Source organism: Canis lupus, chromosome 24 (genome assembly GCF_011100685.1).
Source record: "Canis lupus familiaris isolate Mischka breed German Shepherd chromosome 24, alternate assembly UU_Cfam_GSD_1.0, whole genome shotgun sequence".
In the NCBI taxonomy this organism is placed as follows: domain Eukaryota; kingdom Metazoa; phylum Chordata; class Mammalia; order Carnivora; family Canidae; genus Canis; species Canis lupus.
This window is the reverse complement of record NC_049245.1, coordinates 3,848,233-3,864,162: the sequence shown is the minus strand read 5'-3', so window position 1 is coordinate 3,864,162 and position 15,930 is coordinate 3,848,233. Positions and strand designations below refer to the sequence as shown.

The 15,930-nt window shown below is 41.7% G+C and overlaps 1 protein-coding gene across 6 annotated transcripts in view; it reads left to right on the top strand.

Moving 5' to 3' along the window:
• Positions 1–15,930, top strand: part of RIN2 (Ras and Rab interactor 2) — a 218,767-nt gene that overhangs the window by 85,029 nt on the left and 117,808 nt on the right. For 3 of the 6 annotated variants that reach the window (XM_038571456.1, XM_038571452.1, XM_038571453.1), the window contains exon 3: positions 10,756–10,841. The exons of the other annotated variants lie outside the window; for them this stretch is intronic. In XM_038571456.1, the coding sequence (XP_038427384.1) occupies positions 10,769–10,841 (73 nt within the window). In that variant the 5' untranslated portion in view covers positions 10,756–10,768. The remainder of the gene's footprint in view (positions 1–10,755; positions 10,842–15,930) is intronic. 6 annotated transcript variants of the gene reach the window in all.

Here is a 15,930-nt window from a genome sequence, read left to right as displayed (position 1 = left end):
GCTTCTCTGCCACCTGTACATCCTTCTTTTTGCCCAAAGCGTCCTCTAGTGAGGACCCTGGAAAATGAGAGGGTGGGTTTGTTCACCGTCTCAGCACATCAGGCCTGGCTCAACGAGGCCAATTGTTTCTCCTTCAGGGGACCATTTGTAAGGAGATATGCTGTGGACTCCCCTCATCGGTGTGGACTCTGGCTGGATGCTTGGCGGGAGGACAAAAGCCAACATTGCAGATCACTGTAGGGGAAATGTGATCTAGAGTTCTCCCAAACCAGTTGGGCGTGATGGTCACCTTTCTGTTTGTAGCAGCCCCATGAATAAGTGGAGCTGCAGAGAACAGCTCAGGCTCCTAGTAACAGAGGCCTGGGAACCTTGAATTCAGCGGGATTGCCATGCACATTTTATCACCCACCATGTGCACCTGGCACAGTATGTCCAGTTACAGGAAGCTCTCAGAGGGTACACACTGGGGTTCGGAGTGGCTGGCCAAAGGGATTTTGTCTGCACCACAGTCTGACTCTGCACTCCAGGCCTGCTGGGAACTAGAACAGTGAGAGACGACAGTGAAGCAAGGAGGGCAAAGTGTGAGTCCGTGGCAGATGAGATGAAAGTGAGGAAGGGACTGGGATGGCATGGAGATGATACGGGCCACACAGGGTCCAGCCCCAGAAGGAGGAAGGATTTTCAGTTTCAGTAGTTCTAGAAACAGGGATGTTGGAGCCAGGTTTAAGGGAGAAGATTGGGGCAAGTTTCTAGCCACTGGAGAGGCCAGCTCAGGTGCCAGAGATCCAGAGGGACAAAGAACCTTGGGCTCCCGAGAGTTCCAGAAAGGGGTGACTGCATGTAGTTGGTGGGCACTGTAGTGACTGCTGGGACAGTGGGTTAGTGAGTTCTTGTCTCAATAATGCTGCCAGCAGAGCACCATCCAATGAGAGGCGAACAACCACCGGGATTTCTTTCTTGCTCTCCTGTCTGCAGGTGGGCTGGAGCTCAGATGATCTGGGCTGCACTCAGCGGGGCTTGTCTTCAAGCCATACATTGGGTCAGACCCTACATGCATCACTCATCTTCCTGGGCTCTCTGGGATGTGTTCTTACAGCTACAGCAGAGGCACTGGGATACAAATCCAACTGCACACGAGCTTTCAAAGCCAGTGCTCACATCATTTATTCTATTGACCAAGGCAGGTTACACAAACAAGCCCATCAGCAAGGGCGCAGGGAAATAAATATACTCTGCCTTTGCCTCTGCTGAAGGGAACTGCAAAGTCATGTGGCAAAGTGTGGGTAGAGAGAGGGGTAAAGAATTTTGGGAAAAAATCAATTCTTTTCCAACATGTAGGGTTTTTTGTTTTTGTTTTTTTTAAGATTTTATTTTTAAGCAGTCTCTCCACCCATCATGGGGCTCATACTTGTGACCCTGAAGATCAAGAATCGCATACCCCACCAACTGAGCCAACCAAGCACCCCCAGCACATGTAGGTTTTGATCACTGCTCAGGATGGATTCCACTAATGGAACTCACACAGCTTGTAATTATGTGAGAATGCCAATTTAATCATTTGTGATGAGAAACTTAAATATGTTGTGGACTAGTAACTCCTGTCATCCATTTAGTATATTCTTTTCTGATAGGAAAGCTACCTAGAGCATCAAATAATCATTCCAGTTTTGCTTATGAACGTGGAGACAGAGCAAGGGGCATTGATTGGGGCCTGGTCTCCAATGGAGACCTCCATCTCCACTATAGGAAGATTCCTGCCAAAGGGGTAATTGGGAGGATTGCCCCCCTTTAGGTGAAGATGGTGCCAACTTACTTTTTTGCCCTGCTCTTTTCTAACCTCTTCTGTGATCATTAATAACCTACAATCTTTCTTAGGTACAAAGTAACTGACTCAACCATAGCTTTAGAAATGATAATGAAATTATTCCACAGCGACTACCAGCTGATAAACATAAGGAGAATTAAGGCATTTTCCAAGACTTCACAGCCACCCAAGTACTGATCATTGCTTAGGACAGGTGCTTTACATTTTCATTAATAACTCTGAAATTACAATGAGCATTTAGAATATTTGTTGGCCATGTGGTCATGAAGTGTGTGCATACAAACTCCGTCATTTCCTGTGTGCATACAAACTTGTTTGTTATCCTTGGGGGCCTCACTGGATACTGATAGCCTCAACATTTCAGTCAACAAAGCACTTAAGAACCACTTGAGGAAGAAATAAGAGTCTAGCTTGTCTGAAAATCTTCCATTGGCCCTTACACACGATAAAGAAAATGTCAGCATTAGACTCGCACATTTGATGTCAGAAACCGGAGAGAAAATCCAAGAGACAATAATGGAACACTCTTAAGAGATTCTGCACAAAAATGCTCTTCAAAGATTAGGCTCTGGATATGAAAGAGTTTTAGTATTATATTAACCTATTTGTTTATGCCTTCCTTTTAAGGTATGCAGAAAATGATATATAATAGCACTGTGTGTCTAAATAAGGCTTCTAGCTTTTAAAGGCTCGTTCAATAAGAATAAGATAAATTCAAAAGGATTAGAAAGCATTGTGTCATGGTTTAATTGGCAATGTTTGTCCTACTAAATGGTATGTAATATAATGGTGGTCTTAACCATCAATGGTGATTTAGATGCTGTCAAATTTGATATTTTTCCACTAGAGCGTACTGCTGATTGTTCATCAAAAATGGAACTAGAACCATGAATGGAATAACTCCAGACCCGCAGGGTGGCTAATAATGAAGAAACAGGAAGAGAAACCACTCTTTGGCTTTTTAAAGCCTTTACATATACTGGGGTACTTTAGCACTATCCATCCTCGTTTTTTAAAAATTATTTTATTGAGGCATAATTTTCATGCAGTAAAAGTAAAATCTTAGATGTAAAGCTCAGTAAACTTTATGCAGACAGAGTTCTGTAGCATACTACAACTGTAGCTACCACTCAGATCAAGGTGTAGAGTATCTGTATCACCCAAGGTAGTTTGTCAATAGCGCACCCAAATAAGAACAGCCATTATTCAGATATTTGTCATGATAGATTCATTTTAGCTACTCTGTGGCATAAAATACACACACTTCTGTGATGGGCCCGTCTTGCTCAACATGTTTTTGAGATTCACCCATGTTATAATATATATATCAATAATCTGTTCCATTTAATTCCTGGGTACTTATGCATGATATATGAATATACCACAATTTATTTGTCCATTTCCCTATTAATGGATATTTAAGTTGTTTCAGGTTTGAGCTACTATGGGATTAAGATGCCATGAATATTTTTTTTTTGTGTGTGTGTGTGTGTGTGTATATATATATATATATATATATATATATATATATATATGTCTTTTTGCAGACACATGCATTCATTTATCCGAAGTAGCATTCCTTATGACCCTGCAGGCATAGATATCAGTAGACATTAGAGTTTTCTAAAGTAGTTGGACCAAATTTCACTCCCACCGGCAGTGTATGAGAGTTCCAGGTGCCCCGCATCCTTGACAACACTTGATGCGGCAGTCTTTTAAATGTTATCTGTTCAACTGGTTACATGGGTATATCCATTATGGTTTTAATTAAGATTTTCCTGATGAATAACAATATCAAACACCTTGTAATATATTTTAGAGTATATTTGTATGTTTTCTTTAGTGAAGGGCCCATTCATGTCTTTTGCTCCTTTAAAAAAATATCTTTTATCTTTTTCTTACTGGTTTTCAACTTTTTAAAAAAAAACATATTCTGACCATAAGTTCCATGTTAGATGTATGTACTTAGAATATCTTTTCCCATCCTATGACTTTCCATTCACTTTTTAAAGATGTGTTTTGTTAAAGTTTCTAATTTTAATAAAGTCAAATTTATCTTTTTTTGCATGATTATATCCTTTTAAAATGTTGTTGCTGTTTTTAAGATAATTTTTGCTTTTTATGTCCTGGTTAAGAAATCTTTGCCTACTCCTTACTTCCCTGGTCTAATAACCCATTTCCCATGCCAGTTCAGCTGATGCCAAAGTCAATGTATTTTCTTGAGAATAGAAATCAGGTCAGGTTAAATCTGAGTGAAGCAGGAAATGTGCCAGAGGTTAAGTTAGGAAGGTGAAAACAGCAGAATAGATTGAAGCAGAATAGATTGCAGAATAGATTGAAGCAGAAAGAGGCCCAACACAGGTTTTTGGTCTGAAGAAAGATGAATTCTAGAGGCTTTGTGGTTGGGTGAGCAGATAATTTGCTGTGTTGCTGTCCAGCCCATGTTGTATCTCTTAGAGTATTCTGAGAGTCTTGTCAGACTCCTTCGTAACATTAAACTCTTCAATGTTCACAGTTTCTGATTTATTGCCTAGAAACAAAAAAGTTGACAAATTTCATGTTTTAGCGACATGATATTAATGTCTAGTGGCCATAATTTTTCTTCTAAGTGCTCAAAACCCATTATCTTAATAATCCTTTCTTGACCATATTCAGGAAATAAAACCTCCACTTAGAATAACATTTGTCCATCCCAAATCCTCTCACTCTTCTCCCAGTTTTTATAAGTTTTCCTAGGATGCCTGGGTAGCTCAGTGGTTAAGCATCTGCCTTTGGCTTAGGGTGTGATCCTGGAGTCCTGGGATCGAGTTCCACATTGGGCTCCCCATAGGGAGCCTGCTTCTCCCTCTGCCTGTGTCTCTGCCTCTCTCTGTGTGTCTCTCATGAATAAATAAATAAAATCTTAAAATATACATATAAGTTCTCCTAAAAAAGATCAATGTCAATAATTCCATAATCTCATCTGTTTTCCTACAGTCCTGGGTAAATGTTTGGGTTTACTTGTCATAATGAGACCCTGGCAGGTCCTGGACAGAACTTCCCAGGCAGAGAGGGACGAGTGCCAAGTGGAAGTTGGCAGGAAGCACAGGACATGGTGGGAAGAAGATGGGGCAGCTGTAGACTCTGTGGGGGACAGAAATTTATGTCACAAAGTGGGCTTGAGATCAGTAGCAGCAGCTGAGTTGAGACCCCACAGCTCAGGAGATGAGCTCTGAAGGCCATGGTTCTGTGAATCTTTCCTGGGAAGGAAGAATAGCTGTGCGGTGAGAACATATCTCCCTGCCAGCGTATTCCAAGAGTTTTATCCTTAGAATGTCAGGATAACAGAAATGGAGCTGAGTTTCCTAAGTGATAGTAATTGGCAGGATCAAGATGGGAGTAGCCACTTAACATCTAAGAAGGTGAACTGAATGAGGCTGCAGAGATGTCCTTGGCTGTCCATCCTCAAGACACGGTAGATGAGCATGGTGTAGTAGAAAGAGAGGACTCTTGGGAGTCAAACATATCTGCCTCTAATAGTGGCTCTACTACGTGCTAATTGTAGGACACTAGGCAACATGATATTTCTATCCTAAGAATGGCAAGAGGATCAAGTAAGGCAGTATGTATAAAATGCTGATTTTCCCATTTTCCTCCTATTTCTTCCCTATGCACCACCCAATGGATAGCTGTCAGTCGTTTGTCGTTCTTGCCCACTTTGGAGCACTGGGTCAATGGAACAGTCACGATATTTTGAAATAAAACTTTCCCTTGGTTCCCAGGTAGATCACCCTATTATATGATGACAGCCATCATGTTGTATAAATCTGCTAGGGCTGCAGTGGCAAGATACCATAGACATAGGTGAGTTAAACAATATAATTAATCTTTCCACAGCTCTGGAGGCTGGAAGTCCAGGTTCAAGGTGCTAGCAGGACTGGATTCTTCTGAAGCCCTCTCCTGGGTTTTTGCATATGGCTGTCCCCTTGCTGCCTCTTCACATGGTCTTTCCTCTGTGTGAGTGCATCACTGGTGTCTCTCCCTATATGACCTAATCTCTTTTTATAAGAACCTTCTGGGAGATCCCTGGGTGGCTCAGCGGTTTAGCGCGCCTGCCTTTGGCCCAGGGCGCGATCCTGAAGTCCGGGATCGAGTCCCACGTCAGGCTCCCTGCATGGAACCTGCTTCTTCCTCTGCCTGTGTCTCTGCCTCTCTATGTCTATCGTGAATAAATAAAATCTTAAAAAAAAAAAAGAACCTTCTTATAAGGTCAGATGGATTAGGGTCCAACCTGACAGCTTTATTTTAATTCATTTTGCCTCTTTAGAGGCTCTGTCTCCAAATACAGTCACATTCTGAGATGTGGGATTTAGGGTTTCAATATACAAGTTTTCAGGGACAAAATTCAGTCCATAGCACATGTCTGTGCTGACAAATCCCACACTTGTTTCTCCAGCATGTACCCCCCCCTCCTTAAAAACCAGATCCATTGATGTACCTGTTTCCAGATCTTTCTTCCTAGAAGTTCTCCTGGTAATCCAAACCCAAAAATTCTAAAATCCAGCTCATTATATTTCTCAAAATCCTTCCCTTCCTTGCTTACTTATGAATTCATATAAAAGGAGCACTATCTCAGATGAGTCTTACCAATTTGTTGAATCTATTTGAATGGAAACATCAAGAAGAGCAGCAAGGATGTGCAAGAGGAAGGATAATATAAAATGCAGCATGGTTTAAGCGTGTAGCCTCTGGGGTCCTCACTTAGCTCTACCACTTACTTCCTGTTGCCTTTGAGAACATTATTTCACATATTTACACCTCATTTAAACCTTTTTAGTATGCCAGTCTCTTCTGGATGTTGTCAGAATTATATGAGTCTGTGTGCCCAGTCTGATACATTGGGCCTTATCTGTTCAGCTCATACCAACCTGACTTCTGGCTCCTAGCATTTGCATCTCTCTGTCCAAAGAGAGCAGGAGAAGCACTCAATCAATCACTGAGGAGTATTGGTGTATGAATACCCCAGTTCCCTCACCCTTTCAGATGGGATCACTCTAAGGCTTGTTATTGATGCTGTTTGCCAGAGTTTCTCTATGAAATTAAACTCCAGTGAAATTGGCTTGAAAACCATCCTCTCCTTCTGTGTCTCACTCCCCTTTCACCAACCAGTATTTCCTGGGATTCTCTGCCCTAGAAATTGCTTGCTCTGGGATTCTTTCCTCAGGGTTTCTTCTGGGGGAACCCAGCTACAGAAGTATGCTATGCTTAGAATATGTCCTCTCAAAAATCATGTTGAAATCCTGATGCCCACGGTGATGATATTAGGAAGTGGGGCCTTTGGAATTGCTGAGGTCATGAGAGTAGACCCTCATAAATGGGATTAGTGCTCTAACCTAACCCCTTCTTTTATGTGAGAGCTCCCTAACCCCTTCTTTTATGTGAGAGAATACAACAAGAAGTCTGCAACCAGGAGAGGGCCCTCACCCAACCATGCTGGCAGCCTGATCTAGCACGTCCAGCCTCCAGAACTGTGAGCAATAAATTCTTCTTGTTTATAAGAACTATGATACAGACAGTATGTAAAAGCTTGGCTCAGTGCCTAGCACCTAAATCGCTCAGAACTGTTGTTTCTGCCATTATCTAGTTGTTCAGCAATAGAAAGCAAAGATGCCCCTGGTGGGAAAGCAACCTTCTCCATGCTGCAGGGAGAAGCTCCATGTGGCCATCATGAGACTGTCAGAGCCCAGTTGATAATGGTCAGTTTATAACCTGTGCAACTTCTCAGTGGGGGTTCTAATGGCCCCAAGGAGCCAAAGATTGTTTTGGGGGTAGACAGGGAAAGACAACAAATGTTAGTCTTTCTATGTATAAATCACAGATTAACTATGACATAGAAATAAATATACAGTATATTTGTAACATGAAAATTGAATAGGAGGATCATTAGGAAAAAATGTCAGAAAGAGCTCCCAGGAGGGGAGAAATGACAAGGACAAGAACTCTGCTGGTTCTAACAGGCAAAAAAGTTACTACTGATGTTACTCTGGCTGTGGATCATACTGGGTGGCACTGTTTAGTTTGCAGGGTTCATGTCCTCTTTTCTGGAGCAGGGAGTTAACAGTTGAACTCACATAAAGTTGTTTAGTTATGTTTGCCCAGGGAGGCACCACCCTTTTGGCAAAATATCCATCTGTTTGTGGTTAAGATTGTCCTGGTTCTTATTACAACCAGACTTGGTTACATTTCGAGAACCATAAGGCTTGGCTCTGAGGAACAAGAGGACTGGTTTATCCAACATGGTGTGCTTTGAATCTTTCCTTCTGACTTCTCCAAAGCTTCTCCTCTTTGCTGGCAGCACTGAATTTGGCAAGAAGAAAAAAAAGACTGAATTCCTTCATTCCAACTCATGTCTTTTTTGCCAAAGTATGATTATTAAAAGAGTTTTAAAAATATAGCTTTCCTGCAGACATATAATGAACCTGGCTTAAGGATTTATTTCACTTATTGGGAAGGCATCAGCAGCATGGTCAGGCTAGTTCAAGGTAGGATATAAAAGGTGAATATGTATAAATGATTTCATTCAAAGCAAGTCGGCTGAAATATGCTCATCTATCTTAGGTACAAAATTAGTTACCGTTGTACAGGGCAGTCAAACCATAATCTCTGGAGTTGTTCTCTACTGGACAGATGTCACTTGTGAATTATATCTGCATGATTATATCTGGATGTTTTGGGCAGTTTTTCTTAAATTATCATCCAGATTCACCTTGACATTTTCTATACCAGTCTCTATGTCCAACAAAATCTTAACAAACTTCAATTCTTCTATTTTTCTTTTGAGTACCTGAAGGGCTACCTGAAAAACTTGAATTAACTCGTCCCTTTCACATCAAAGGCGCCTGGGAGCTGGGTGCATTCAGTGGTTTCCTGTGTTTACAACACCTTTCTATGCCTAGGCATCTGCCTATTTCCATGGTATAAATGCTCCAGCCATGGGGAATCTCCATTTACCAATGTGATGTCATTGAAGGCAGATTTGAGAAGAAATGTATACAGTCACTGTTGTGAGTCAGTATTTTCTAGTCCCAGTACATCTTTGAGTGTGTACTATGACATACATTTCATGGATTGTGGGCGTGGTATTCAAATTACTTTCCAAGGATGTAGAATTATGGTCACTAAGTAAATGTCTCTGAAGAGCCTAGAAGATCAGCTCATCTGATGGTCCTGAAACTATAATCTCTAGAATGCTAATAATATTCCTTGGGGATGCTTCACAGGTCATGCAAACTTTAATTCAAATTTCTTTTTCAAAGTTATATTTTTAAAAATATAATGAAAGAACATGCATGCATACACATGTAGCAAACATAAAGAAATATGTGGGACTCGTGAACATCAAGTATAGAATTTTTGTAACCTCCTGAGATAGAAAAGAGGATATGATGGTGAAGAGTTTGCAATGGTTGTGAGTACCGAGGTGTGTGATACTATCTTTAATCTTCATTGTATATCTTTTTTAAAAAAGATTTATATATTTATTTGAGAGACAGAGAGAAAGAGAATGCAGGGGTGAGGGGCAGAGGGAGAGGGAGAGAGAAATCTGTGCTGAGTATGGAGCCCAGCGCAGGGCTTGATCTCATGGCCCTGAGATCACAACCTGAGCTAAATCCAAGAGTCAGATGCTTAACCAACTATATCACCCAGGCACCCCAAACTTTGTTGTATATCTTAAATATTGTGTAACAAATTCACAAGACATGCCCCCACAAATACATTTTATATCAAATTTAAAACTTCTGAAAAACACTGTCAAATTCGCTACTGGGCTAAACTTATGTCCAAGTGGTAGAATAAAGCTTTCTCTTGCCTTCTCTGTTTAATTACACATTTTCCAGTGTTGCATGGGGAAGCTTTAATGGTCAAAACGTTAAATTGTCACTGAGAACCTTGTTTTATTTTATTTTGTATAATGAGACTGTATTTGTATTTTTAAGTTTTCAAGCAATTTCACACTTTTCATAAAGATTTACTTATTTATTTTGGAGAGAGTGAGAGAGCGTACACGCACGCCAGTGCACTGAGCCAGGGCACTAACGTGCCAGGAGTGGAGGGAGAGGGAGAGAACTTCAGGCAGACTCTGCGCTAAACATGGAGTCCGATGCAGGGCTTGATCCTATGATCCTGAGATCATACCTGAGCCAAAATCAAGAGTCAGACACTTAACCAGCTGAGCGACCCGGGTGTCCTGAAACAATTTCATACTAAATAAATGTTGCAAAGAGGACAAAAAAACAAGTATGCCATTTATTTATCCAGATTAGTAAATTGTTAACATATTACCATTTACTTTATCATTATCTGTCTCTCCCCTACACACACGCATACACACACACACACACACACACCACCTATTTCTAAATGATTTGAGAGGAAGTCACACGCCTCACATCTCAGGACTACTTAATACTTCTTTGTTTACTTCTTAAGAACCAGGACAGAAAAAAAAAAGGAAAAAAAAAAAAAGAACCAGGACAGATTCTTTTTTTGTTTTGTTTTGTTTTTGTTTTGTTTTGTTTTTTGGTTTTTTGGTTTTTTGTTGTTGTTGTTGTTGTTGTTAAACCAGGACAGATTCTTATGTCAGCACCATATAGTTGTCAAACCGAGGGCATTTAACAATAATGTAATACTTTTATCTAATCTATGGTTCATATTCCAGTTTCCCCAATTATCTCAATAATGCCATTTTATAGCGATTTTATCTTTTACTTTTTAGACTCAGGATCCAGTCCAGGATCGTGCATTGCATTTAGTTATCATTTCTCTTTAGAGCTTTCCAATCTGGACCGGATCCTTTCCAGGTCTTTTAAGACCTTGACATTTTGTAAGAGTTCAGGAGCCTGTTGTTTTTGTAAAGACCTTCCGTCTGGAGCATCTGATGTTCCTTGCAGGTGGATTCAGTTCATGTGCTTTGCTGAGAATGCTACAAAAGGAATGCTGTGCCCTCTCCAGTGCCTGCTATCAGGAGGCCCACATGGTAGGTAACTCTGCTGGCCGTCTAAGGGGTGCCCTCCAGGTTTTTCAGTGGGAGATTTTTTACTAAAATGAGTGAGGAGTCCAGTGCTTATTTAGGCTTTCCTGGACCATAGCTCCACACTTGCTCTGCAAATGTTAGTCAGCGGGGTGAGCCAACCTGCTTTCTAAGCTGTGCTGCATTTTTGTGGCCCAGGGAAGGGGCAGCATCAGCAGCCTGCCATTGCGGGTGCTGCAAAAGCCGTCAGTGTCTGCATGTCTGGCTTGTGGCACCCTGGTGCTCAAAGAGCTGAAGGAAGTTCCACAACAGGAGTCTACACCAAGCTGGGCCTCCAGAATGGTGGCTGAGTGCGGTTGATCCCCAGTCTAGTGATGTCATATTTGTACAGTGTGGCTTTTCTGAGGTTTCCCTACTTTCCCGTGCAAAAGAAAGATGGTCTCTTCTCTGAGCCAGGGCTACTGAAGTGCCAGGCCACAAACTGTGGATGACCCAGCCTGGGACAGTGTGGCCTTTCACAGAAAAACAGGAAATTAGAACATAGGCACTTTCCACGTATCAGCTAAATCATGAGTTTCTCAATTGGTCCATGTGGCTTAAATAAGAGAGTATGATACTTTAACTAATTATGATGTATTTTATTAAATAACATTTATTTTAATGAATTTTATAGTGTTCAGAGCTGTTTTAAGTTCTCGCACAGATTTGCACAGGAATTCATCGCACACAATTTCACTGGGCCAAGGGGGTATGATGGTGTGGGCAGGGCAGATGTTAGAATCTCGTCTGTGTTTTATAGGCATGACCATATTCCCTAACTCTGAACGTTAGAGAACATGCAGGGCCTGTGGGTTATAAAATAGAAACATGGAATTATAATGTCATGGGAGGCTGTTCGAGGGGCTATGGTACCCAGAGAAGGGAAGGCCTTAGGATGCGGGCCAAGGAGGGTTACACAGAGGAGGCAAGGCGATCCTTGGGTTGAGTCTTGAGAGGCAAGGAGCATTTACACAGTGGTGAATGGGGGCATTTTAAACAGAGAGACTTGGGACACCTGGGTGGCTCAGTAGTTGAGCATCTGTCTTTTGCTCAGGTTGTGATCCAAGGGTCCTGGAATCGAGCTCTGCATTGGGCTCCCGGCAGGGAGCCTACTTCTCCCTCTGCTTCTGTCTCTCCCTCTCTCTGTGTATCCCTCTTGAATAAATAAATACAATCTTTAAAAAAATAAAAAAACAAACAAACAAGGAGACTTGCAGAGATCCAAAGCTATGGCAGGTGAGGGTGGCCTCATGGTTTGTGGGGGAATAAAACAGGAATAAAAGTTTGAATCAGGTTGGGGAAGAGCCTGCAGTATACACTGCATTAAAGAGCTTGGACTTCGTGTCCTAAATGTCAGGGTTGGCATCTCATCTCAATTAGATTTTGTGTTTCAGAGCAAGCAGGGTTTCTCAAACATGAGGCAAGGGTTTCTGGGAAAGAAGACCCTCACTCACCCTTCTGAGGGACCTGAGCTGTCTCTGGATATGTAGACGTGGGGGTGTGAAGGCAGGAGCTGCTGCTCTCTTTTCACTACCACGGGGCACACAGAGCACACACAGCCCTGAGCACAGGAAGGCAGAACCAAGACATAGAGACAAGCCAGGGAAACAGGGCCCTGTGGAAATCATGGAACCATTGGATTGGCCCATGCTTCGTGCAGCCTAGACATCAGTATATCCCTTGTACTGCTTAAAGAGTTTTAAGTTTTTATTTTGAAATGATGCCAAACTTCACTAAAAAAGTTGTAAGAAGAGTTCAGACAACCCCTGTTTAACATTTATGCAAATTCACCGATCTGTACCTTTTCACCCCTTTGGCTGTACCAGTCGAGAGCAGGTTGTAGTCCTCCCATCCTATTACTACTTACTACTTCCATAGGCTGTTTTTAATAACAGGGGTGTTCTCTTCATTCCCCCAGTCCGATCATCCAAGACTGAGGTTTAGTCATTGATCGGAACTATAGATACTAATTTTTAGATGTTCCCAATAACATCCTCTATAGCATATTTATTTCTCCAGTCAAGGGTCATGTGTTTTTCAGAGGTTTGCATCTTTTTAATCTGGAATGACTTTTCAGCCTTTCTTTCTTTGTCTTTCATGACATTGATGTTTGTGTAGAATCTGGGTTTTTATTTAATGTCCCTCATTTGGGGTGTATATGCTGTTTCTTTGTGATTGGATTCAGGTTTCACACCTCCTGTTGGAATGCCCTATAACTGAGGTTATATTCTTGGCGCATCACATCAGGAAGAATGTAGCATCTGTCCACCCTCAGTAGGGATTTTAACTCTGATCACCTGGTTGAGCATCTTATGTAGTTTCTTCTCTATATAGTTACTATCATTTCTTATGTAGCTAACGAGTAGTCTGTAAGGAGACATTACTGTTTATTTTTAAGCCAATTTGAATTGTATTTTCTGTTACTTACAACATAAAAGCTCCTCACTGATTCAAGGGCCTATTTATATTGTGGGATTAATTGTTGATGACCTTAAAAAAATAAATAAATAAAAATAAATTAAAAAAATAAATAAATAAATAAAAATTGCTGATGACCTTGGTGAAACAAGCAAGGGATTATGATGAGAAGAATAGGAGTTTCTTAAAAGCTTTAATTGTGGTCAGGTGGGAGCAGAGCTGGACCAAAGTGCATAAGCATCTCAAGAGGATGAATCAAAGTCTTTGACTTTATTTTGGAAAAAAAAATTTGTATCGATAAAAATCACATCCTCTGTAACAAGTCTTTTAATTGTGGGAAATTTGCAACAATTTGAAAATAAGTCTTTCAGTTTTTTCATTAGTCTTAACTGGATAATATTAGTTATACTCACAAAGGGTAGCGGTTATTTATAGGGACACCCAAACTTTATTCAATATATGTGGGGTTTTTTCTGGATTTTATATTGGCAAAAATGTTTCCATTAATTGTAAATTCAGTACCAGCTGAGCGGGATTGCTAAGACAACTAGGGAACCAGACTCTATTTTTTTTTTTTTTTTTTTGGGAACCAGACTCTAAAACAAGAATTCCAGTATAGACCATTTCCTGGGAGGTGATCTCGGGGAATGCCAGTAGACACAGGAGAGATGGGGAAGGAAGCAGTCATTAAAGCGTGTTATTAAGCAAATGTGTATGTGTGTGTGTGTGTGTGTGTGTGTGTGTGCAAGCGCACGTGCACATGTGTTGGTGCTATTATGTGTGGTGTGTGCATGCACATGTGTTGTGTCCATGTCTATGGTGTGTGTATGTTCACATCCATCCATGATTGTCCATGATTGTCTTGGCATGGCTGCCCCCAGAAACAGACAAGGATAAGGATTCAAGTGCAAATAGTTTCTTGGGATTTGGAAGGGATGCTGTTGGCAAGTTTGGAAGTGAGAAGAAAAGATAGTTAGCCACTAAATAGTTTGTTACCAAGCCAGCCCCACTGGGGCACCTGAGGCCCAATCTCAAGAGATACCCCTGGGAAAGAGTGTAGAGTCTACACATCAGAACTCTCCCACCTGAGAGATGAGGGAGCTGGGACAAGGTGGGGCAAGTCACTGTTGCATCATGCATGGTGGCTTCATAATCTTATCCTCCCAGGATTGCCAATTTAGTCCATTTTCAACTCAAGGTTGGACAGTGTGACCAGGAGTGATCACCTGCAAATGTTCCCTGGGAAAATGCTCCGCCAGGATAGGCCAGTGCTAGTCAGGAACGTTCTCTCTCTCCACTCATGTGGGATCATTCAGATCTCTGTTCTGGAGGGAGCAGTGCCAATCTACATACATGTCACTGCTGAGATTAGAAAATTGGGCTGGAAACAGATCAAAAAGGGACCCTGAATACCTAACCAGGGAATATGGATTTTCGATTCTAAAAATTGGCTTGTGAGCAGGGCAGCAGGATGCTGGAAAAGGACGGTCCCTTTGGTATAGAATGTTCCTGTGGCACGGAATGGAGCAGATGCAGACAGTGGGGCTGCACAGAGCTGCAGAAATCATTGAGGCTGCCGTGGCCCAAGGTCTGAGTGGTTGTGGAGAATGGGAATGAAGATGACAGCCATCTCAGCAAGAAGACTCTGCAGAACTGCACAGTGATTGATGTGCGGAGTCAAGCAAGGTTTCACGCCTGGTGCCCTCGTTAACATAAGGGTGTGGGGACTTCAGAGGAACGGAATGTTAAGTGGAAAGTCAGCACTCAACATTCAGAGCTGCATTTCAGGAGAAGAAGCCAAAAGGAGTGCTGCTTCTTGGACTTTTTTGCAGACAGGTATTTCTGAGTTCAGAAAGCAGGAAGAGGACTCAGCAAAGACTGGGTTTTGTTAGCTTTGCTTTTTTTCTAAATTGGAACCAGACAAAATACATAGTTGCAATCTAGAAATAGTGCACAAGTCTGCCAGCTGAATGATTTGACTTCTTTTTTCTCTCTTTGTACACCTTCATGAAGTAGCAAAAGGGATAGAAAATAATTAGAAACAGGGAGCAGGAAGGAGAAGGAAACACTCAGGCCCTAACTGAGCAAAGAAAGCAGTTGGTTCCTGGAGAAGGCCTTGGTTAAAATAGAAGCTTCCAGCCAGAGGGGAGCCTCACATTTGTACATAGAAGTGCCATGTAACATGAGATGTCATAACAGGCAGGAAATGGGGATATATGGGTAAAAACCCTTTATAAATCAGAGTGCCATGTGCCAGCTGGGCCACTGTCCCCAGAGTCATGGGCATTAGCTATGTTATGTCTGGACCCCACCACTTGGGTGAGGCCAGTGGAGACAGAGAGGGAGATAGCTTGGCTCAGTACTGAAGCAGACATGAACTCTTTCTCCTGGCTTTCACACAAAGGCTTTCAGCCATCTAAAGAAGAGCAAGAGGGTAAGGTCTTCAGGGAGATAAAAGCATTAACCTCCACTCTTCGTTTTTGCTGGAGACCTATTATAGCCAGAGATGGAGGTCTTATTTTGCCAAGATAATCAGCTTTGGGGGGATTCTCAGGCATGTTATCCAGTTTCCTATCATCTGCAATAACCCAGAGTCAGGAGAAACTGATTGTAGAAGGTCATAATATATCCCCAAATA